At 35.9% G+C, this 23209-nt stretch overlaps 1 protein-coding gene across 2 annotated transcripts in view; it reads left to right on the plus strand.

The window, feature by feature from the left end:
* Positions 1-23209, plus strand: part of CCDC25 (coiled-coil domain containing 25) — a 43570-nt gene that overhangs the window by 14839 nt on the left and 5522 nt on the right. For both annotated transcript variants that reach the window (XM_027852258.1, XM_027852259.1), the window contains exons 3-8: positions 6702-6741; positions 10329-10380; positions 10829-10904; positions 13867-13970; positions 14280-14482; positions 22710-22755. In XM_027852258.1, coding sequence (XP_027708059.1) covers positions 6702-6741; positions 10329-10380; positions 10829-10904; positions 13867-13970; positions 14280-14482; positions 22710-22755 — 521 coding nt within the window. The remainder of the gene's footprint in view (positions 1-6701; positions 6742-10328; positions 10381-10828; positions 10905-13866; positions 13971-14279; positions 14483-22709; positions 22756-23209) is intronic.

The raw sequence follows: 23209 nt of genomic DNA on the forward strand, positions 1-23209 counted from the left end.
TAACCAGCCATGACTACAAACGATGAAACATGCTTACATATCTCCTGACCAACAGGTGGGATTCAGAGTACAGACTGAAATCTATGTTATCCCTTACCTTAGGATTATATATTTTCTTCATATCAGACATCTTTTATTGCTCTTCTTAAAAGTTCCTCATTGTTTATATATTGTAGCCTGCTCATACCCACCATGAGCTCTCCATTGCCATCTGTGTGATACTCATTTTTAATTCTTAAGAGACTGTTGTATTCCATGTCTCTGTCATATACAACTAAGGTAGAATGTTGGTATTAAAAAGATGATGAGTCTTTGTTCTCATGGAAAACTTGGGTAAAGGAGCTTTGCAGCTTCCCAAAGTCAATACAGCTTACTCTCCTCCTGTCTATCTTCAGGCCCTACTCCTAAATATACAGACTGATAGACAAGGCCTATAGGCTTTCTATCCAAATGTCAAAATCTGGGCAATAAACATTCTTCATCTATTTAGTTTTCTTTATGTGTATAGTCAGGCCAAGCTCTTTTGATTGATTATACACAAAATGAGGTGATCTTTAATGAGGATATTAGGGAATATACAGATTTTTTTTTTGCAAGTGCCATAGTGGACCACATCTTTACTGTTTTACAGTTGATTCAAAGCTATAGAAGAATGTAAGATCCCACTGTGCTTATTATTGATAAAAAAAAAGCAGTAGAGAAAAATGTCACCTTAAAGACTGTTTTTCAACAAAATGTCTCCCATCCATTTGTAGTAATTATTCAAGATTCCTTGGACATAACAGTAGAAATATCCTTGTTCATAAATATCAAGTGAGGCATAAAACAGGGAAATGTAGCTCACCAAAGGTGTTACAATAATTCCAGTGTGGATACTGAGTTGCCTTGTACTGAAGCCCTTTCCCTCTTCTGTTTGTCTCCACAAAATAATGGGCAGTAGAAGGTGATATAGAGCATCAAGTGTCCAGAGCCTAAGGAGACTTGTGACTGCTGCAAGTGCCATTAACCCATCTTTAAGCCAGAAATGGTACTTTATATTTTTTAACTTCTCTGCTGCCCGGTGGCCTGTGATGGAGCCCAGTTTCTTAGATTTTGGCTTTTCCTTCATTTTTATAGCCAGAGATAGCAGTAAGAAGTTACTGCTTTTATAATCTTGACTTCTTTCTTGAAGCCTTTTAAATTAGACCCTTCACTGCTCTTGAAATTATGGAGATTTTTTCTCATCTTCTGGTGATCTTTTCACTTCTTAAAATCCTCTTATCTCCTGGCATAGAAGAAAAATACTTTATATACTACAAGGAATTTTTGGCACAAGCATGATCTTCTCTAGTAGCCTTTATCATGCTTGGGGTCTTGATCTTTTGGATAGACAGCTATAAATCATAGCTTTGGCAGTTTCTTATTTTCTCTCACAGAGGCTAGCTTATTCCTCTCATTGGCCAGCAGGTGGAATCAGAGAGTCATACATGGTCTGAAAATGAGAGAAAGGTAAACCATAGGATCTTAGAAGTTGTAAGGAACCTCTCAGCTTGGACATAGGTCTTATTTATTCTTTTCTTTTTATGATTTTATTTTTATTCTAAACATAACAAACAACAAATAAAATGGGCATTTCCATATACATAGTAGAACATAAAAAGATTGTACACAAAACTCCTGATCTCTGTTACGTATAGCATGCTTTTCTTTTTCAAGTTTATAAGTTCAGCTTAAAACTTTCAAACTATCCCATTTGGCTGTGCTTCTTTCTGACCTTTTTTTTTCCCTGTGCATTTAAAAAAAAAAGGAAGAGGCCTCAGCGACCTTCTTTTCCTCTCCCTTTCTCCTTTCTCTTTTCATTTTCATCATATGGGGAATAACTCCTCTAACAAATATGCTAAGTTTCAAGCAAAACAAATGTCCACATTAACTGTATCTGAAGATATATGTGTTCTGCATCCTAAGTTTATCACTTCTCTATAAAGAGATGGGTAGTATACTTTATCTTAGGTTCTCTAGAGACTATTAAAATTCCTGAATTTATTTTTCTTTTCTGCCTACCCCACAGTGGAGAGCAAAAAGGCCAAAAGAAAGGACAGTAAGCCAAATGATCAAATACCATATTTTAAAGTGACTAAAAGCACTGATTATCTTTTTAAACTACCTGAACTTCTATATTCAAATAAGCGAACTTCTGCATTCAATATTCCCTTTAGAGTAGAGACTTAGTTTCCTCATCTGTAAAATAAGGATAAACCTACCCCAAAGGGCTATTATAAAGGAATAAATTAGGAAAGTTAATGTACCTGAAAATGCTTATAAACTATTAACAGAGATTAATTCAGGGTCATCCAACTAGGTAGTGACAGGAATTTTAATTCAAGTCTTTTGGCTCCCAGTTGAGTTATATCTCCTTCAGTTTTGCTAAATGTGTTTTGCTTTATTTGTGTATATCTTGTTTTGTTTTTGTTTTTTAACCTTCACCAAAGACCAACTCTGTTGCCTTATTGTGGTATGATTATCACCCAGGGTCTTCAGGGCTGTGTCAGCGGATAGTAAATGCAAATTTACTAAGGCAAAGCTAATTAATTATCTGAGCTCATCACCAGAAGGTTGGTGATACAGTACTGTGGCTGTGAAAGTTGTAGACTTTTTAAATAGGCATAGTGGAATTGTGGTTTATATTGATGGAAGGAGAACCCACACCAAATAAAATATAGATCCTTGATATCTAAGTATTTTAAAATGAAGATTAAAGATTATTTCAGCCAATTCAGTGTAAGAAGTTTAAACTATCTCTTTCTCTTTATTTACATACTAGGAAAATAACTTATTTTTAAATTCTCAGGCAATTTCTCAATTTGGAATGAATTGAGGAAGAAACCAGTTTTGTTGTTGTTCAGTCATGTCCAACTCTTCATGACCCTGCAGACCATATCGTGCTAGTACTGGCCATGGGGTTTTTTTGGCAAGGATACTGGAGTGTTTTGCCATTTCTTTTTCCAGCGACAAACCAAAATTAAGTGACTTGCCCAGGGTCACACAGCTAGTAATTATCTGAGGTCAGATTTGAACTCTGGTCTTCCTGACTCGAAGCCCAGCACTCTATCCACTGAGCCATCTAACTGCCTGAGAATCCATTATTCATTCTAAAACCACAGAAGAAGCTATTTCTGTTAAAGATAGATTATCACTTTAGCAGTCTTTGAATCTAGGCATTCACATTAAATAACTTTCCTTAGTTTACTGGTATGATTTTATTTAAAATTCAACAGGAAGCATATGTATGTATACATTCTAGATCATGCTGACTCCTTTAAAAATTTTCAAATTAAACATTTATTTCCTCTTTCCATCTCACCCCTCATTGAAAAACAAAACAAAACAAAAAAGCCAAACCCTTGTAACATATGCATAGACACGCAAAACAATTTCTCACGTGGCCCATGTCCACAAATGTCCACAAATATATGTTTTGTTTGAGGAACCTCAGGATAGTAAGTTCTAGAAAGTCATGCTAGAAAAAAGACTTTGAATATAAGCCTGGTGTTAGACTGTTGCCTATAATCTGAGGACAAGGCTAATTAAATTCAAAGAACCGCAGCGTTAGAAAGTTAATGGTGAAGTTCTTTGGTGGTAAAAATTGATTTAATTTGCATGTGATTTGGATAATTTTTGCTTTTTATATGGCTATGGCTAGCTTGAATTTCTTCTGCAGACAACTGCCTGCTTTTATAACTATTAACTATTTATCAATTCGAGAATAGCTCTTACTCTTTTTTTTTTTTAAAGGCATTTGGGGTTAAGTGACTTGCCCAAGGTCACATAGCTAGTAAGTGTCAAGTGTTTGGTCTGAGGCTGGAATTGAACTCAGGTCCTCCTGACTTCAGGGTCGGTGCTCTATCCACTGCGCCACCTACCTGCCCCAATAGCTCTTATTCTTAAAAATGTGAATAATTTCTTTGTATATCTTGGAAATTAGATCTTTAACAGGAACTTTGCTGAAAAGATTTTTTTCTAGTTAACTGTTTTTCTCTTCTAATCTCAACTGCATTTGATTTTGTGTTTACAAAACTTTAAAAATTTTAAGTGAACAAAATTGGCAATTTTATCTGCTGTGGTCATGAACGCTTCCCCTGTTTTCAGATTTGAAAGATAACTTCTTCATTCCTCTAATTTGTTTAAGGTGTGACCTTTTAAACCTAAGTCATTGTAAAATGTTGGTCTAAACTTGATTTCTGCCAGACCCATTTCCTATTTTTCTGGCAATTTTTGTTGAATAGTGAATTCTTACCCTGATAGCTAGGGCTTTTAAGTTTATTGACCACCAGGTAACTAAGTTCTTCTGCTTCTGTATGTGATATACCCACCCAATCTTATCCACTGCTTAGTCTCAAATTTTTTACTTTTTTTTTGGCAGTTGGGGTTAAGTGACTTCCCCAGGGTCACACAGCTAGTATGTATCAAGTGTTTGGACTGAGGCCAGATTTGAACTCAGGTCCTCCTGACTTCAGGGCCGGTGCTCTATCCACTGCGCCACCTAGCTGCCCCCACAAATTTTTTAACCAGCCTCAAATACTTTTGTTTATTATTGTGTTGTAGTGCATTTTGAGATCTGATACTACTAGGCCCCTCAAAATTCTTGAGCTTTTGTTCCTCCAGATTTCTTTCTTTCTTTTTTTTTAGCTTTCTAAAATAAAACTTTGGTAGTTTGATTGGTCTGACACTGAATATTGGTGTCATTCTTATATTGGTTCAGTCTTGTGAGCAATTTATATTTTTCCATTGACTAAGATCTGTCTGTTTCTGTTCAGTCAGTTGTAGTCATGTAGTTCCTATATATATCTTGGTGGTTGAATCCTAAATATTTTACATATTGTGTAGTTTTTTAGAGGCATCTAGGTGGATAGAGTGCTGAGCTAGGAGTCAGAAATACCTGAGTTTAAATCAGCCTTAGACACTTACTAACTGTGTGACCCAGGGCAAATCACTTAACCTCTGTTTGCCTTTGTCCATTGGAGAAGGAAATGGCAAACCACTCCAGTATCTTTACCAAGAAAACTTCATAGACAGTATTGGTGTGCTGTGGTCCTATGGGGTCATGAAGAGTTTGAGCAACAATAATAAGTTGTTTTAAATGGAATTTTTTTTCCTATCTCCTCCTGCTGAATTTTGTTGGTAATATATAGAGATGCTGATTATTTTTATGGATTTATTTTATATTCTGCTATTTTGCTGAAGTTATTAATTTCAGTTAATTTTTTAGCTGATTCTTTAGGGTTCTCTAAGTAAACCATCATCTCATCTGCAAAAAGCAAAACAATCATTTCTTTTTCACATGTGATGGTTTTTACATATACACACACCTACCCATATACACATTTCTTATGCTTTACTTTTTTAAAAAATTTTTTTTTATGCTTTACTCTTGGCCTTATAATTTATAATAGTTGGTGTTATGGAGCAATAACTACTAATTGCCCATGTTAGGATAATGCTAAACTCTTCATCTGCAATTAGCAAATGACCATGGTAACTGGATATTGGGAATATTGGAAGGAACATGAACTGGAAATTGATAACAGGACATTTGATATTTATAAAACTTTTATAAAAAGGCTAAGTGAATGTCTCAGTAGTCAATGCCTTTTTTCATGGTGATATCTTTAAGCTTAAGTTAAAATATAATAATGAATGAATGAATGATTAAATCATTTATTAAGCACTTCTATATGCAGAGCACAGTGCTAAGAGCTGTGGGTACAAATAAAAATAAATAAAATAGAAGAGCTCTCAAGGAGCTCACATTTCTAATGGGGGAGAAAACACATATGAAAGTTTTAGCTGCAAGTCTGATGGAAGAGTCCTATGGTCCTTGGGGTGAAGAGCAAAGTAGATGAAAATACCTTTTCTTTAATGTCATAATGTCCACTGATAAAATATTAGTTTCCAATGTTGAACTGTTTTACAATGCCAAAGGCTTTGGTGGCAAGAACTTTCTTTTCTAGATCTTCAGTAGTTGTAGCAATAGCCCCTCTCAGAACAGTTATCAGCCTGCATTTCTGCAGAGACTGCTTCTCAAGATGATAGCAGGGGGCACTAGGCCAGAAGCACTGCTATTCCCAAGGCCCTTGGGTTCAGGGTCTTGGGCTGTTGCTATCAGGGTATGGATTTTTATAATTCTTTCATAAAAAAGAATTTTAACCATATTTTCTAATCTTTTAAAAAACTGACTCATTCATTAACTCAATTAAAAAAATTAACTCACCTGGTTTTAAAGCAGTAAAGTCACTTGAAGATATTCACCACTTCTCTTTTCTATCTGGGAACTTTGACCAGAAACTATTGTGCATTCAGACATTTAACTCAAATTTATGGAGAACCTGCTATTTTCAAGGCACCGTTTTATGTGCTGAGGGCTCTACAAAGATGAATAAAACATGTAGTGTCTGCCCTCAAAGAGTTTGCATTCAAACATCTCATGCATTGGGCTAACTTATTGGCCTCCTTGCTGAACTCTGGGGACTACTTATAGTTCACAACAACCTAATGAGCACTCTTGGTTTAAATAGCTTACTACTACCACCACCCCTAAAATGCTTGAAGTAGAAAAACCAGAGTGGTGTTTGTTTGTTTGTTTTTGTATTATAAACCGTGGCCAATCTTAAGTGATATCTAGTTACTAGAATATGCTTCTTATCCTTCTCTCATGTCTCCTTCAGATGAAGATCTAATAAAATACGGCTGGCCAGAAGATATTTGGTGAGTAGCTCTCTTTGTTCTCTAACGGAGTGTCATTCATTAACTGTAAAGAAGAGTCTAGCCAACTTAAGACTCCATGATCCGAAATAAGACATCAAATTAAGAGCACGGCTAGTGCCCCGTCTTCGCATCTAAGGAGATCAGATTATAAATAGCTGACTGCTATGCTCGCTCCCAGTTTTTACTACCATTACCTAAGCCAGGGGTTTTCTCCTGATGCTGTAGCCTTGGCAGTCATCACAACATCTACACATACTTGTCTTTTTGTTTTTTCTGGAGCCTTTTTTTGACCAATATATTACTTTTTCCTAACATTCTTTTTAAATAATCTAATCACTATTCTACTATGAACAGTGAGGATAGTCGGACTATAAGATACTTAAAGGCATGTAGATTTGTTTCCCTTAGTTTGGATACTTCTTTCCAGCTTCCACATTAAAGGAGCAGAGGGCTTGGAATATGATATTCTGGGAGGCGGAGGAGCCAGTATTACAACCAAGAATCACCTACTCAGCAAAACTGAGTATAAACCCTCAGGGGCTAAAATGGATATTTAATGACATAGAAGACTTTCAGGCATTTCTGATGAAAAGACCAAAGCTGAATAGAAAATTCAACATTCAAAAACAGAAGAAAAGCGTAAAAAGATAAACATGAAAGAGAAGTTTTAAGAGACTTAGTAAAATTAAACTATTTACATCCCTGTATGTGTAGATGATACACGTGACTCCTAAGAACTTTATCATAATTAGGACAGCTAGAAGGAGCCTACATAGACAGAGGCATGGGTGTGAGTTGATTATGTTGAAATGATCTCCAAAAAAGAAAAAAAAAAGAAAGGTGTGAGAAAAAGGAATGCCTTGGGAGAAAGGAAAGGGAGAGGAAGAATGGGGAAAATTATCTCACATTAAAGAGGCATACAAGGAGGAGGTTTTATAGTGGAAGAGAAATTGCGGGGGTGGGTGACACCTGAAGCTCACATCAGAATTAGTTCAAAGAGGGAGGAGTATATACGCACACTTATTTGGGTATAGAAATCTATACTTCTCAATAGAGAAGTAAGCCAGGAAGAGGAAAAGAGAAAGAGGTAGGTGTGATAAAAGGGAGGGCAGATTAAGGGAGGCAGTGGTGAGAAGTTAAACAGACTTTTGAGGAGGGACTGGGTAAAAAGAGGAAAATAGAATTGAGGATAAAGAGAGAGAGAGAGAGAGAAGGCTAAATAGAAGAAAATAGGATTGAGGGAAATACACAGTTAGTAATCATAGTCATGGTTGTGAATGGAATGAACTCACCCATAAAACAGAAATAAAGAGCAAAATGATTTAGTAACCAGAATCCAACAATATGTTATTTACAAGAAACACACTTGAAAGTAATACGTAAAAAGAGTTAAAATATAGGTGGCTAGAGTATTCTAGAATCTGTCATGCTTCAGCTGAAGTAAAAAAGGCAGGGGTAGCAATTATGATCTCAGATTAAAACAAAAGGCAAAATAGACTTAATTAAAAGAGATAATCAGAGAAACTAGTTAAAAATACCATGGACAATAAAGTAATAACAAAACTTTTTATAGCGAATTTCTCTAATAAAGACTTCATTTCTCAAATATATAGGGACCTGAGTCAAATTTATAAACATAAGAGCCATTCCTCAGTTGATAAATGGTCAAAGGATACGAACAGACAATTTTCAGAAAAAGAAATCAAAGCTATTTATATTCATATGAAAAAAATGCTCTACATTATTATTGATTAGAGAAATGCAAATTAAAACAGCTTCAAGTTACCACCTTACATCTATCAGATTGGCTAATGTGACAGAAAAAGAAAATGACAAATGCTGGAGGGGAAATATATGGCACACTAATGCACTAGTGGTGGAATTATGAACTGGTCCAATCATTCTGGAGAACAATTTGAAACTATGCCCAAAAGTCTATAAAACTATGTGTACCCTTTGACCCAGCAATACTACTTCTAGGTCTGTGTCCCAAAGAGATCAAAGGAAAAGGACCTATTTGTACAAAAATATTTATAGTAGCCCTTTTTGTAGTAGTAAAGAATTGAAAATGGATGGGATGCCTATCAATTGGGGAATGGCTGAACGAGGTGTGGCATATGGTTGTGATGGAATATTGTACTGCAAGAAATGATGAGAGGAATGGTTTCGATATGAACTGATGCAAAGTGAAATGAGTAGAACCAAATCATTGTACACAGAAACAGCAATATTGTAATGATGATCAATTGGGAAAAAATTAGCCACTCTGGTCAATACAGTGATCCAAGACAGTTCAAAGGACTCGTGATGAAAAATGCTAACCATCTCCAGAGAGAGGAATCATGAACTCTTGAGTGTAAATTGAAGTATAATTTTTTCACTTTCTTTATTTCTCTTGCTTTTTTTGGAGGGGAGAGTGGTGTAACATGGCTAATAAGGAAATGTTTTGTATAATTGGTATCATTGCTTGCCTTTTCAAAAGGTGGGAGAGATATTGGAGGGGAGGGAAGAACTTGGAACTCAAAATTTTAAAAAATGCTAAAAATAAACTACATGGTTAAAAAATAAAATTACAGAAACAAGTGTTGGGTTATGAAGAAGAAAGAAAAAGTAAGAAAAAGTCCCTTTTTTTTTGTGGTGGAAAATGGTTTATAGTAGTAATCCTTAGGGATCAGTGCCAGAACCACGAAAGGGAAATTCACAATGAAATTTCCAGGTTTATGTAGATGATACTTAGTTCCCTTGGGTTGTGAAATGCCGTGAAGAATGTTTATAAGCAGAAAGAGCTCATGTTGATTCTGTGAATGGGTTGAAAAATAGTAGATAAACTTACGTGGGAAGAATAATGCAATACAAGATGATAAAGTGAGAGTTCTGAGATGAGTAGTGATCCATCCACTAGGAGCATCTGGATATCATTGTGAACTCTTTACTGGAGATTCCTGCTCTGGTGCTGCTTCTCAGATGCCTGGTGTCAGTGAGAATGGCACTGGAATAAGCAGCATAATAATCACACCTTTGTACAGAATCAGGGTGTTTCTACTGCTTGGAACATGATGTGTTTTTGAAGGTCCTTGTTTCTCAGAAAAGGCAGGATACACTTGAGTTTGGAAAGATCAAGTGAGAATGGGATACGATCAAAATCATCAGATTCACAAAGCAAATGGACGGCTCTAGATCGAGATGTGTAAACAGAATATGGTGACCCCAGAACTGGGAGCACCTGCTGAAGCTTGCAATAGCAGTAATGCTTTGCTGCATGGAAAGTTAACATGTAAAGCTCATCACCCCCAAGAGGGTGCATATATTCTGGAGATGTAAACAGGTTAATGAAAATTTAGACAAATTAATGGATGCTGTATCTCTAACAGAGTACCTAAAAGAGAGGTAGCAGAACTACACATACTTGGGACATACAGACAATGTTTTGAGAATTGCCTTGAAGAACTTGAGCTGCTTCTGTTATGGTCATGCCCTGTCTGTTCAGTTTTTTTCTTCCACTATACTAACCAGTCTTCTTTCTATCCTCATACTGTACTTATACTTGTCGTAAGCCTCCTCTTAAAAATGATTTCCCTCTTTTGTAGGTTTCACGTGGACAAACTCTCTTCAGCTCATGTGTACCTCCGGCTGCACAAGGTAATTGGAGCCAACTTCTTTTAAAATATATATTTGTAGTGCGATGGAAAGAGTCCTGAGTTTGAATCAAGAGGTTTGAATCCTGTCTCTGCCACTTTATAGTGCCTGTTTCCTTATCTTTAAAATGAGGGAATTGGTGTAGATAACCTAAAGTTCTTTCCACTTCCAAATCTATGATCCTATGATTTTTTTTCCCCAACGAGAAGCATCACATGTTACTCATATTTCTCCAGTCAATTTACTTAATATATTAATTACTAAAATTGGAGAGAATGAAAAGATAAACTTCCTTTGGCTCCTGTCAATTTTGCTTTTTTCTGCTCTGTTATATTAGAATCCTCTCATTGAATAAAATAGACCCCAGTAGGGTACGCTGAACTCTGCACATGCTTAGGTTTTGGTCAGCATTAAAATCATGTCATCCAGTTAGGTTACATTTGTGTTTCAGGGGGAAAGGATAGAAGACATTCCAAAGGAAGTGCTGATGGATTGTGCACACCTTGTGAAGGCCAATAGTATTCAAGGTAATCTTTGTCTGAGGCATTTTCATAATTTGTAGTATTATATATCCAAGAATGTTTCTATTTCTTTTTAAAATGCACTTTTTTAAGGCGGGGGTGCTGGGCAGTGGGGTTAAGTGACTTGCACAGGGTCGCATAGCTAGTAATTGTTATGTGTCTGAGGCTGGATTTGAACTCAGTTCCTCCTGACTCCAGGGTTGGTGCTCTTTCCACTGCGCCACTGAGCTGCCCCAAAATGCACTATTTTTAATGTGTAAAAATGATGAGGAGCATGCCTTCATTAGTTTACCCTTTATAAATGGTGGCTTTGCTACGTAAAAAGCACCTGTAGTTTTTTCTTATAAAATAATATACTTTTCATTTCCCTGTATCTTAATTCATCCCACTAATTTATTTTTCTTGCCTGAAATGAAAGATTACCTTAGGCTCTTTAAAGTCTGTCTTTAAGGTGATTTGTAAAAGGTTTTTGTATACTAAGTTAATATTATTAGCTCAGCATGAGATGCATTTATTTGTAGGTTTGTCATTTGGTCATTAGATTCCATTGCTGAAGATCACTTGCTTTCCCTTGCCCTTTTCATGCATATATGCTTTTTGACTTTTTTTTTTCCTTTTGAGTTGAGAGGAAGTAGATCAGATGATGTTGTCATCCATTGTTTTGTTAGGGCATGATATGTACTAGCTACAGCCTCTCGACAATTAAGGAGGTGAATAAAAGGGTTCCAGGTTAAGGTATTCTGAAGGTAGATGGACATTAAGATGTAAGTTAGGAGTTGAGAGTTTGTTAAGATAGATTGAATTATAGGAGCAGAATTGAGGTATGAAAGAGGCTCAGGTGGAACAGATACTATTGGAGTTGGCTTAGGAGTTGATGAGAAGAGGGTGAAAGTAAGATTTGATGTGGGAAAGGAATGTAGTTTGGGGTGGAAATGGGGTTTGGAGGTGGGAGGATATGTAGCTCGTGTCAGGATAATATTGGGTTTTGCAGATGGATTTATCTTTCACTACCTCCTTTTGTTCTGTTTATCGGGTATCATCAGGAGGTACCCTTTACTTGGTTAGGCAGAAATGAGGTCTTTGAGACGATAGGCCTTGTGCTGAAAGAGACCTTAAAGATAGCTGAAATATGCAGCCTATGTTTTCTTTGTTGTTGTGGTTGTTGTGGATGTTCACTTGTTTCAGCCATATCTGACATTATGTGACTCCATTTGGAGTTTTCTTTGCAAAGATACTGAAGTGGTTCGCCATTTCCTTCCTCAGCTCATTTTATAGATGAGGAACTGAGGCAGACAGGATTAAGTGACTTGCCCAGGGTCACACACTAAGTTTTTGAGGCCAAATTTGAACTCAGAAAGATGAGTCTTTCCTGACTCCTGGCACTTTATCCACTGTGTCACCTAGTTGTCCTCCCTACATTTTCTTGGACGTTTTCTCAGACAATCTATATTTCAAGAAAATTAAGTATACTTTTATGTGAGGAATTTCTGCTAAAGATCTTGTAGTCTTAGTTAACTTGTTTTATAGACGAGAGTCATGACCCAGGGTGCTTAAGTGAATTTCCGGTTTATAAGTGTGGTGTCTAGAGACCAGATCTGTTCTCTAGTGTTCTTTTCTTTATACTATACTGCCGTATTGTTAATAGCTGTGTAAAATCCCATGTTTTCTCTTTTGTAAATTTGTAAGTTCTTTTTGTTGTTTTAGGACACTTAGCTTTTTGTAGTTAAAAAGCAGGATTTTAAAAAAAATTTCCAATGAAATTTACCAGTTAAAAAATGTGTGTCTCATTCCTTTGGCTTTCGTTCTTATTTCTTTCTCATCCTCCTTTTCATATTCACTGGCTGACTGGTGAAAGTTATGGTAGCTCTAAGTTTCTTTTAGTCCTCCACAATCCTGTGTAGCCTTTTCATTGGTTCCAGGATCTAGAGAGAAGGGAAGGAAGGGCTCTCCTCTCTCCCAGTACCATTGTATGGACTGCCTACTCAGCTTTCCAATATACTGAACTCTTTTTTCATTCCTTTTTTTTCTCTATACCCCCTCTTTTCTCACCCTAGTGGATTTGGCCTGGCAAAATCAAAGCAGCACTTATGAGTTAGCATAGGAAATAAAAATTCGTAACTAGAATCATATTGAATCTAAGCCTCTCACTTACAGAGGACCAAACTGAGGCCCAGAGAGGGTAAATGACATGTTCATGTTTGCTTAGATAGTTAATGAACCCAAGTCTCAGCCCCCAGCATGCCTCCTACTGCAGAGGCACAGATATCAGCTAGCTTACCACCTAAGACTCTCCTACCTCTCATATTACTCCAGACACCTCAAGACTAACATGTTCTACTTTCCCACAGCCCCAGAAACTGTACTGGCATCCTATTCTCCCTGATACCCCTGAGACTTCCCCACTGGAGAAATGGGGGAATTTGTTCTTTGTCTTCTTTTGCCCCTGGTTGTAGCTTTCAATAAATGAACAAACAAAAGTGAAGTAGAGAGACCATCTCTTCCTGAGGACTCTTAATTCATGGAGCTTTGATTACTCAGACCTGGCTAGTCATGGGGTTGCAGATGTACATCGTAATGTTAGAATAGGTAAGAATCTTAGAGAGCACTTTGTCTGACTTCATCATTTTACACATGAGGAAACTTAAGGGCTAGAGAGGTTAACTTACCTAAGGTCACATAGAACAGAGTCTGGGCCAAAGTCCAGGTGTTTTTATTTCTTGCCCCCATTGCTTTTTCTACTGTAGTACAATAATTTAATGGTAATTTTATTTAATAAATCAGCTGCCATTTTGTGAGTAATAGAAAAATACCTGAATGACTTAACATTTTGTTATTTTGATGATATTTTTAGTTTAATTGTATTTAACTTTATCCTTGTTGGCTTGTGATTATTAATGGGAAGTTTGAGAGGAAAGCATTGTCTAGTGTTTTCTTGCCTTACATGCTGAAGAGAAGTTTCTCTTGTCAGGCTGCAAGATGAACAATGTTAATGTGGTATATACACCGTGGTCTAACTTGAAGAAAACAGCAGACATGGATGTGGGACAGATAGGATTTCACAGGCAAAAGGATGTAAGTATCTCCTATTCTTTGAAGGAAATAGGCTCCTATATGAGTGTAGTACTCAGTTTTTCCATCTAGCACTCACTATGTTTTTGAGGGGTGACTGTGTTTTAAGTTGAAAAAAAAAAAAGGAAATAAACTTGAGTGATCACATATATATATAATAGTCGTGGGCTCCCCGGATAGGTTCCTCAACATTTTCTCCCTCTTCTCTGTCCTAGCCACCACCTTTAAGCAGGAAAATAACTTATTCCAAAGAACAAAAAAAGCTTTCTTTTCCTTCCTACTCCCACCCCAATTTCCCTTTTCTTCACCAAGGTGAAAATTGTAACAGTGGAGAAGAAAGTAAATGAGATTCTGAACCGATTAGAAAAGACCAAAATAGAACGTTTCCCAGACCTAGCAGCAGAAAAGGAATGCAGAGACCGAGAGGAGAGGAATGAGAAGAAAGCTCAAATTCAAGAAATGAAGAGGAAAGAGAAAGAGGAAATGAAGAAGAAGAAGGAAATGGATGAACTTAGGTGAGTTGGAACTGTGGGACTGACCTCAGAGATGGATTTCTAGTTTTCTCCTTTGTAAAATAAAGGTTTTTTTTGGTGAGTCAATTGGGGTTAAGTGACTTGCCCAGAGTCACACAGCTAGTGAGTGTTAGGTGTCTAAGCCCGGATTTGAACTCAGGTCCTCCTGATTCTAGGGCTGGTGCTCTATCCACTTTGCCACCTAGCTGCCCCTTAAAATAAACAGTTTTGATTAGATTCTTAGTGTCAGGTCTTTTGATTAGATCTTTTGCCAGAATGCAAATAGAAATAGATAAAACTTCAAATCAACATCATCTGTGTTGTGTTGTATTTTTATTTATTTTGTTAAACATTTGCCAGTGACATTTTAATCTGGTTCTGGACTGTGGGCTGCAAGTTTAACCTTTCTGGTCTTAACATGATCTCTGAGGTACCTTTTAGCCCTTCCCTAACTTCCTCCCCTGATGATTTTTTTTTAACATTTTTTATTCATTTTAAACTTAAATACAAAACAAGAAAAGAAAAAAAAAGCTTTCCATGTACACAGCAGAACATAGGAGAGGATTCAGTATAAAACAATAAATGTCCATTTCAAGAAAACCTATGTAAAAAATATTACACATTGTTTTAAAAACTACCTAGCTTTTCTGTGCTTCCTGGAACTAGGTTTTCTTTTGTTCTCTGCTGTTCACTTTTTTTTTCCTATTCTTTTTTTTTTTTTTTTTTTTTTTTAGGCGGTTTGAGTTTAGTGACTTGCTGGTAGTTTCACAGCTAATAAATGTCAAATGTTTGAGGCTGAATTTGAATTCAGGTCCTCCTGACTTTAGGGCCGGTGCTCTATTTACTCCACCACCTAACCGTCCCTGCTGTTCACTTTTTAGTTTATTCCTTTCCTCACCCCCCCCACCCTAGAGAAGGCTACAATTAAATGTAAATATATATAAATATAAGTATATATCTATAAACACACACACACATATACATATATGTAAGACCATGCTGTGCATATTTCTATTTGTCAGTTCTTTCTCTGGAAGTGGATAGCATTTTCCTTCATAGGGCTAAGTTTTTCCATGTTTTTCTAAATCAACCAACTCATCAGTTTGTATATCACAGTAGTATTCCATCACAGTCATACGCATAGCTTGTTCAACCATTGCACAATTGAAGGGTATCTATCATTTTAGCCAACTGATGCATGTAAGATGATATTTCAAATTTGTTTTAATTTGCATTTCTCTAATCAATAATATTTAGAGCATTTTTTCATATGATTATATATAGTTTTGATTTCTTCGTCAAAAAACTGCCTGTTCATATTCCTTGACCATTTATCAATTGGGTTATGACTCATATTCTTAGAAATTTGACAAAGTTCTTTATATATTTGAGAAATGAGGCCTGAACTATATTGAATAATATTGATGACACATATTCCTGTCTGCAGCTTTTTGGTCTTTTTTCCTAATCCTTGGGAAAGATCATCTTTAATAGTTTTAACTCTCATCTCTATTCTGATAACTTTCAAATCTGTATCTCCAGCTTTAACTTCTCCCCTGTATTCTTATGTCTAATTTCCAGTTGTCTCTAGAACATCTCTCTTTAACTGTCCCTCAGACTTGTCCTGTATAAAACCATATTTATCATCCACAATTAAGCTCCACTTCTCAGCTTCTTCATTTCAGTGTCAGTATTGTTCTTCTGTCATGTGAGACTAGTAACTTTTATATCATCTTTGACTTCTCCTTTATCTTCTAAACCCAATGTATGATTAATTGTTAATTCTTTTTCTTTTTAGGTATTTCTTAGATGCATCTCTTGTCATTTTCACTTTCAGCATTTTAGTTCAGGTCCTCACTCTGGACTCTTAACAGTAGTCTCCTAACTAATTTCACTGCCTTGTTCTCTACCTTCTCCAGTCCTATTTGCACACCACTACTAGACTGATCTTCACTGATCTTCCCAAAGGACCATTTATGTTGTTACTCTTTCCAGGAATTTTGGGTCTCCACTACCTAGCCATGTTATCCAAGTGTTTCTTAGCTTTCTTTTTTTTTTTGAAGTAATTTTTAATTGATTTATTTTAATCCCTCACTCCTCCCACCCAGGAAGCCATCTTATAACAAAGACTATTTGTTTTAAATAAAAAGAAGAGAAAAGGTAATTTGCAAAACTGATCAATACACTGAAAAACTGAAAATATATGCAGTGTTCTATGCCTGTGTACCTCTCATGTCTGCAAAGGAGTGAGAGTGTCTTCTCAGATCTCTTTATTTTGGGCCATGCTTGTTTTTTGTAATTTTTAATTCAGTTTTTTATGGTATTTTCTAATGTCTCTGCTTACTTCACTCAGCATCATTTCATACAAGTCTTTCTGTGCTTCTTTGTATTTGTCATATTTGTTGTTTCTTATAGCACAGTAATAATCCATTACATTCATGTACTACGATTTGTTTAGTCACTCCCCAGTTAGTGGGCATCAGTTTTGTTTCTAGTTCTTTGATACCACAAAAAAGTGCTGCTATAAATATTTTGGCGCATACGGACATTTCTTATAAATAAATGACTTCCTTAGGGTGTATGCCTAGTAGTAGACTCTCTGGATTAAAGAGTATGGACGTTTTAGTGATTTTATTTGCATAATTCCAGATTGCTCTTCACAGTAGTTGTATTGATTGACAGTTCCACCAACAGTCTACACTAGTGCATTGACTATTCTCATATTTTGGTCATTGTTGCCAATTTGCTGGGTGTGAGGTGAAACCTCAGAGTTGTTTTAATTTGCATTTCTCTTATTAATGATTTGGAGAATTGTTTCATGTGATTGTTAATAGTTTGCAGTTCTTTTGGGAAATATTTATTTTTATCTTTTGGCCACTTATCCATAGGGGAGTGGTTTTTAGTCTTATATATGTTAGTGGTTTATATATCTTAGATACAAAACCCTTATCTGAAGATTTTGATACAAAGATTTTTTTCCCTATTTGACTGTCTCTTTTTATCATAGATTCATTAATTTTGTTTGTGCAGAAACATTTCAATTCCATATAATCAAAATGTCCAGAATTACCTTTCTTCTAAAAGTACATTTTGATTATGACCACAAATATCAACAAACATGAACATTTCAATTTACAGAGATGAAAAGAGGATAGTATATGATAATTTGTCATTGATGATCTTTTCTTTCTTTTTTCTTTTGGATCTCTTACTGAGTACCTACTACCTTCTGCCCTAACTGCTTTCCATCCCCTAGAAGCTCCTCCTTATTCTATGTATAGTCAAACAAAACAAATTCACACATTAGTCATCTTTGAAAATGTTTATCTCATTTTGCATTTCTAATCTGTTACTTCTCTGCCAAAGAGGTGGGAAGAGGGGCAGCTAGGTGGCGCAGTGGATAGAGCTCCTGCCTTGGAGTCAGGAGGACCTGCCTTCAAATCCAACCTTAGACACTTGACAGGTACTGGCTCTATGACGCTGGGCAAGTCACTTAACCTCAGTTGCCTCAGCAAAAAGCGAAAAACAAAAAAACCAAAGAGGTAGGAAGTATGCTTCATCAGTCTTCTGAACTTGTGATTAGTTATTCACGATCATAATTCTTACATCTTTCAGAGTTGCTTTGCTTTGCATTATTTTAGTTGTATAAATCACTCTGAGTTCTCTTCACTCTGTATCAGTTTATAGATATCTTCCTAAGTTTCTCTGAATCCATACTTTTTGTCTTTTTTTTTTAAGGAAAGAGTTGTGTGTTTTTTTTTTTATTTCTTTTGATTTATCAACCATCACTTCCATATGCTTTTGAGTTTAAATTTTTCTCCCCCTTCCTCCCCACCATGCTCCCCAAGATGGCTCACAATCTGATATCGGCTAAACATATACATTCCTATTAAACATTTTCACATTAATGGTGTTCTGAGTAAGAATTAGAACCAATAGGAGGAACCACCATAAAGAGGAAACAAAACTCAACAGAAGAGAAAAAAAATAGCAAACAGTATGCTTCAATCTGCATTCAAATTCCATAGTTCTTTCTTTGGATGTATATAGCATTTTCCATCACGAGGCCTTTGGAGATGCCTTAGATCCTTGTATTGCTGGGAAGGGTTAAGTTTATCAATGTTAGTCATTGCACAATGTGGCTGTTATTGTGTACAACATTCTCTTGGTTCTGCTCACTTCACTCAGCATCAGACCATACAAATTTTTCCAGGTTTTTCTGAAATCAGCCTGTTCATCATTTCTTATAGCACAGTAGTATTCCATTACATTCGTATACCATAACTTGTTCAGCCATTCCCCAGCTGATGGGCATCCTCTCAGTTTCCAATTCTTTGCTGCCACAAAAAGAGCTGCTATAAATATTTTTGTACATGTGGGTCCTTTTCTCATTTGTATGATCTCTCTGGGATACAGCCCTCGGAGTGCTATTGCTGGGTCAAAGAGTATGCATATTTTGATAGCCCTTTGGGCATAGTTCCAGATTGCTCTCCAAAATGGTTGGATCATTTCACAACTCCACCAACAATGCATTAGTGCTCTAATTTTCCCACATCTTCTCCAACATTTATCGTTTTCTTGTTTTGTCATCTTGGCCAATCAGATAGGTGTGATGTGGTACCTCAGAGTTGTTTTGATTTGCATTTCTCTAATCAATAATGATTTAGAGTATTTTTTCATATGACTATAGATGGCTTTAATTTCTTCATCTGAGAACTGCCTGTTCATATCCTTTGACTATTTATCAGTTGGGGAATGACTTGTATTCTTATAAATTTGACTTAGTTCTCTATATATTTTAGAAATGAGGCCCATATCAGAGACACTGGTTGTAAAAATTCTTTCCCAATTTTCTACCTTCCTTCTAATCTTGGTTGCATTGGCTTTGTTTGTGCAAAAACTTTTCAACTTAATGTAATCAGAGTTATCCATTTTGCTATTCATAATGTTCTGTATCTCTTGTTTGGTCATGAATTCTTCTGTTCTCCATAAATCTGATAGGTAAACTATTCCTTGCTCTCCCCGTTTGCTTATAGCATCAGCTGTTATATCTAAATCATGAACCCATTTTGACTTTATTTTGGTATATGGTGTAAGATTTTGATCAATGCCTGGTTTCCGCCATACTCTCCTCCAGTTTTCCCAGCAGTTTTTTTCAAAGAGTGGGTTCTTATCCCAGAAGCTGGGGTCTTGGGGTTTATCAAATAATAGATTACTATAGTCATTGACTACTGTGTCTTGCATACTTAACCTATTCCACTGATCTACCACTCTGTTTCTTAGCCAGTACCAAGCAGTTTTGATGATTGCTGCTTTATAATACAATTTAAGATCTGGAATGGCTAGGCCACCTTCCCCTGCATTTCTTTTCATTAGTTCCCTTGATATTCTGGACCTTTTGTTCTTCCAAATGAATCTTGTTATTATTTTTTCTAACTCTATAAAATAATTTTTTGGTAGTTTGATTAGTATGACACTGAATAAGTAAATTAGCTTAGGTAGTCTTGTCATTTTTATTATATTAGCTCGGCCTACCCATGAGCACCTGATGTTTTTCCAGTTATTTAGATCTACTTTATTTGTGTGAAAAGTGTTTTGTAATTGTGTTCATACAGTTCCTGGGTTTGTTTCAGGAGGTAGACTCCTAAATATTTTATAATGTCTACAGTAAGTTTAAATGGAATTTCTCTTCCTATCTCTTGTCGTAAGGCTTTGTTGGTAATATATAGAAATGCTGATGATTTATGTGGGTTCATTTTATAGCCTGCAACTTTGCTAAAGTTGTTTATTATTTCAAGTAGTTTTTTACTTGATTCTCTAGGATTCTCTAAGTATATCATCATGTCATCTGCAAAGAGTGATAGCTTTGTTTCTTATTTGCCTATTCTAATACCTTCAATTTCTTTTTCTTATTTCTAAAGCTAATGTTTTCAGTAAGATATTGAACAACAGTGGTGATAATGGACATCCTTGTTTCACCCTTGATATTATTGGAAATGCTTCCTTTTTGTCATTTCTTACAGTTCAATAATATTCTATTGCATTCACATACTGGAATTTGTTTAGTCATTCCCAAACTGTTGTGTGCTGCACTTTGTTTTCAGTTTGTTGCAATCACAAAAAGTGCTGCTGTAAATATTTTTGTACAGATTGGTCATTTCCTGCTGTCTCCTCTTTGGGATAGTCTAATGTAGTGGTAATGTTGGGTCAAGGTGCATGCACAGTTTAGTGGCTTTTTGGGATATAGTTAATAAAATGCTTTCCCAGAATAGTTTGATTAATTTACAACTCTAACAATAGTGCATTAACGTGCTGATCCTCTCAAAACCCCTGTAACAACTGCCATTTTTCTCTTTTGTCATTTTTGCCAATCTCATGGATGTGAGGTAGAATCTTAATTTAGTTTGCATTTCTCTTTAGTGATTTGGAGCATTTTGTTATAGGAGTACTGATAGTTTGCCTTTCTTCTTTTGAAAACTGTCTGTTTGGCACATTAGTATACTGTTTGGTAGATCTGTGAATTCATTTAGTCATTCTGGAAAGTAATTTGGAACAGTACCGCCAATGTCACTACACTATGTCTGTTCCCTTTGATTCAGTGAAACCACTACTAGACTTTTACCCAAAAAAGTTAAAAAAAAAAAAAAAAAGGAAAAGGGCCCATGAGTACAAAAATATTTATCATAGCTCTTTGTGTAATATCAAAGAACTGGAAACTAAGGGTGAGAAGTGCCCACCAATTGGGGAATGAATGGCTGAACAAATTATGACATATGAACATAATGGAATGATGTTGTGTCCTAAGAAATCAAAAGAGAGTTAGTTTCAGAGAAACCCGGAAATACTTGCATCAAGAGATGCAGAATGAAGTAAGCAGAACCAGCAGAACCATTTATACAAAAACAACATGGTAAAGAAAAACAACTTTGAAAGACTGAATAACTCTGATCAGTGTAATGACTAGCCATGATTCCAGAGGACTGCTCATAAAACATGCTGTTATCCACCTCCTGATTCAGACATGATGGACTCAAGATGCAGAAGAGACATACATTTTGGACATGGCCAATGTGAAGATATAATTTTACTTGAATATACTTTTCTGAAACACAGGTTTTGTATTTCTTTCAGGAGGTGGGGAGAAAATTGGGCAGAAGAGAGGTAAAGCGTCAGTGGGGTTAACTAAATTTAAAAAAAAAGAAGAGGACACTTAAGCATTTAAAAAACACATAGAACAGAACAAAGATTATTATGTAACAGTGCAGCTTTGAAAATAGCATGTTAAGCTTATATACTTAAAATGAAAAGCAAGCTGCTTATATTACAAATTTGCATAGGCCTGGAGTTTTACTCCAGGGTTTCTGAAATTTCACCTCCAAAATCCATCATTAGAGATCATAGAGATCCCACAGGAATCAATGGTCTCTCTCTCTCTCTCTCTCTCTCTCTCTCTCTCTCTGTCTCTCTCTCTGTCTCTCTCTCTCTCTCTTTCTTTCTCTCTCTCTCGGCTTTATTGATTCTAAAGCCAATGATCTTTCCAGCACCTAGCATTGTGCTAGTGACATACCGTTGACACTCTACTGGTTGAATTGAATTGAATTCTCTGCACCAAATTGCCTCCCTTGGAGCAGAGGGTTTCTTCTCTGGTTAGGATGTGTTCTGTCGGGCTAAAATCCTCTCTGTTAAATTTGACCCAAGTCCCATTTCTTCCTTGACCATTCCACACCACTGATATATCCATTCTTTGAATTTCTGTAACGCATATTTTAGTACTTAATTATTATTTATTTATTTTTTAATATGTGTATGAGTCCTGTTTCCCCAACTACGGGCTAGGAAACATATCTTATACTTCTTTTTGTACCTACCACCTGCAATGTTGAGGAATTTTTAGTTGGGTGGGTGTTTGTCTTCCCAATTGCTTTAGAGTATCTTTAGTCTTCTCCTTCTCTTTCCACTTGCCGTGGAAATGTAAGCAGTTCTTTTATCGTTTCAGTATTTTCCAATGCCTTAGAAATACTGTCTTTGATTATGCAGTAGTAATATGTGACAGTATTGTATGTGATAATACAATAGTATATGTGAGAACAACATTTTTTAAACTCATTTTTACTTATAGTTTTTGTCTAGGCTAGTGCTAAAATAGAAAATACATACTAGTTGAAAAAATAAATATATCACCTCCTCCAGAAAAACCCTAACACTACTTAAAATATCTTTTCTCTTCTAGGAGTTATTCTTCACTAATGAAGTCTGAGAATATGTCTTCAAATCAGGTATATTCCAGGTTGTTTGCTTTAATATCGTACCTTTAAGTGAGCTTGGTTTAAAATAATTTGTTTAGGAATAATTGAATGCTTATTGGTGATATCCCTGATTATATTCCTCTTACAGACTAGTTGGCATCTGTTTTACACTGGGGCTGGATTCTGTTATCTTTAAGCCTCAGTTTTAATCTTTGCTCCTCCTTATTGGACTTTTAAAAATGAAATTATTATGGATGTCCATTGTAAGTGATCTTTTAGGGCCTTTTCTGTTTATTTTCCCCCTGCCCTTCTCTGCCTTGGTCACACAAGAATGTTTATTATTTGTCTTTTTAATTTTTTCTATACCCATGTGGTAGTATATTCTTCCTAGAAGTAAATTCAGAAACAAAATTTTCATCTGAACTAAAAAAATTCAGTAGCAGTATTAGTGTTCACATTCATTTGCTACCCAAAGGAGGTTTTT

The sequence above is a fragment of the Vombatus ursinus genome, unplaced genomic scaffold (assembly GCF_900497805.2).
Source record: "Vombatus ursinus unplaced genomic scaffold, bare-nosed wombat genome assembly UNPS02000580.1, whole genome shotgun sequence".
In the NCBI taxonomy this organism is placed as follows: domain Eukaryota; kingdom Metazoa; phylum Chordata; class Mammalia; order Diprotodontia; family Vombatidae; genus Vombatus; species Vombatus ursinus.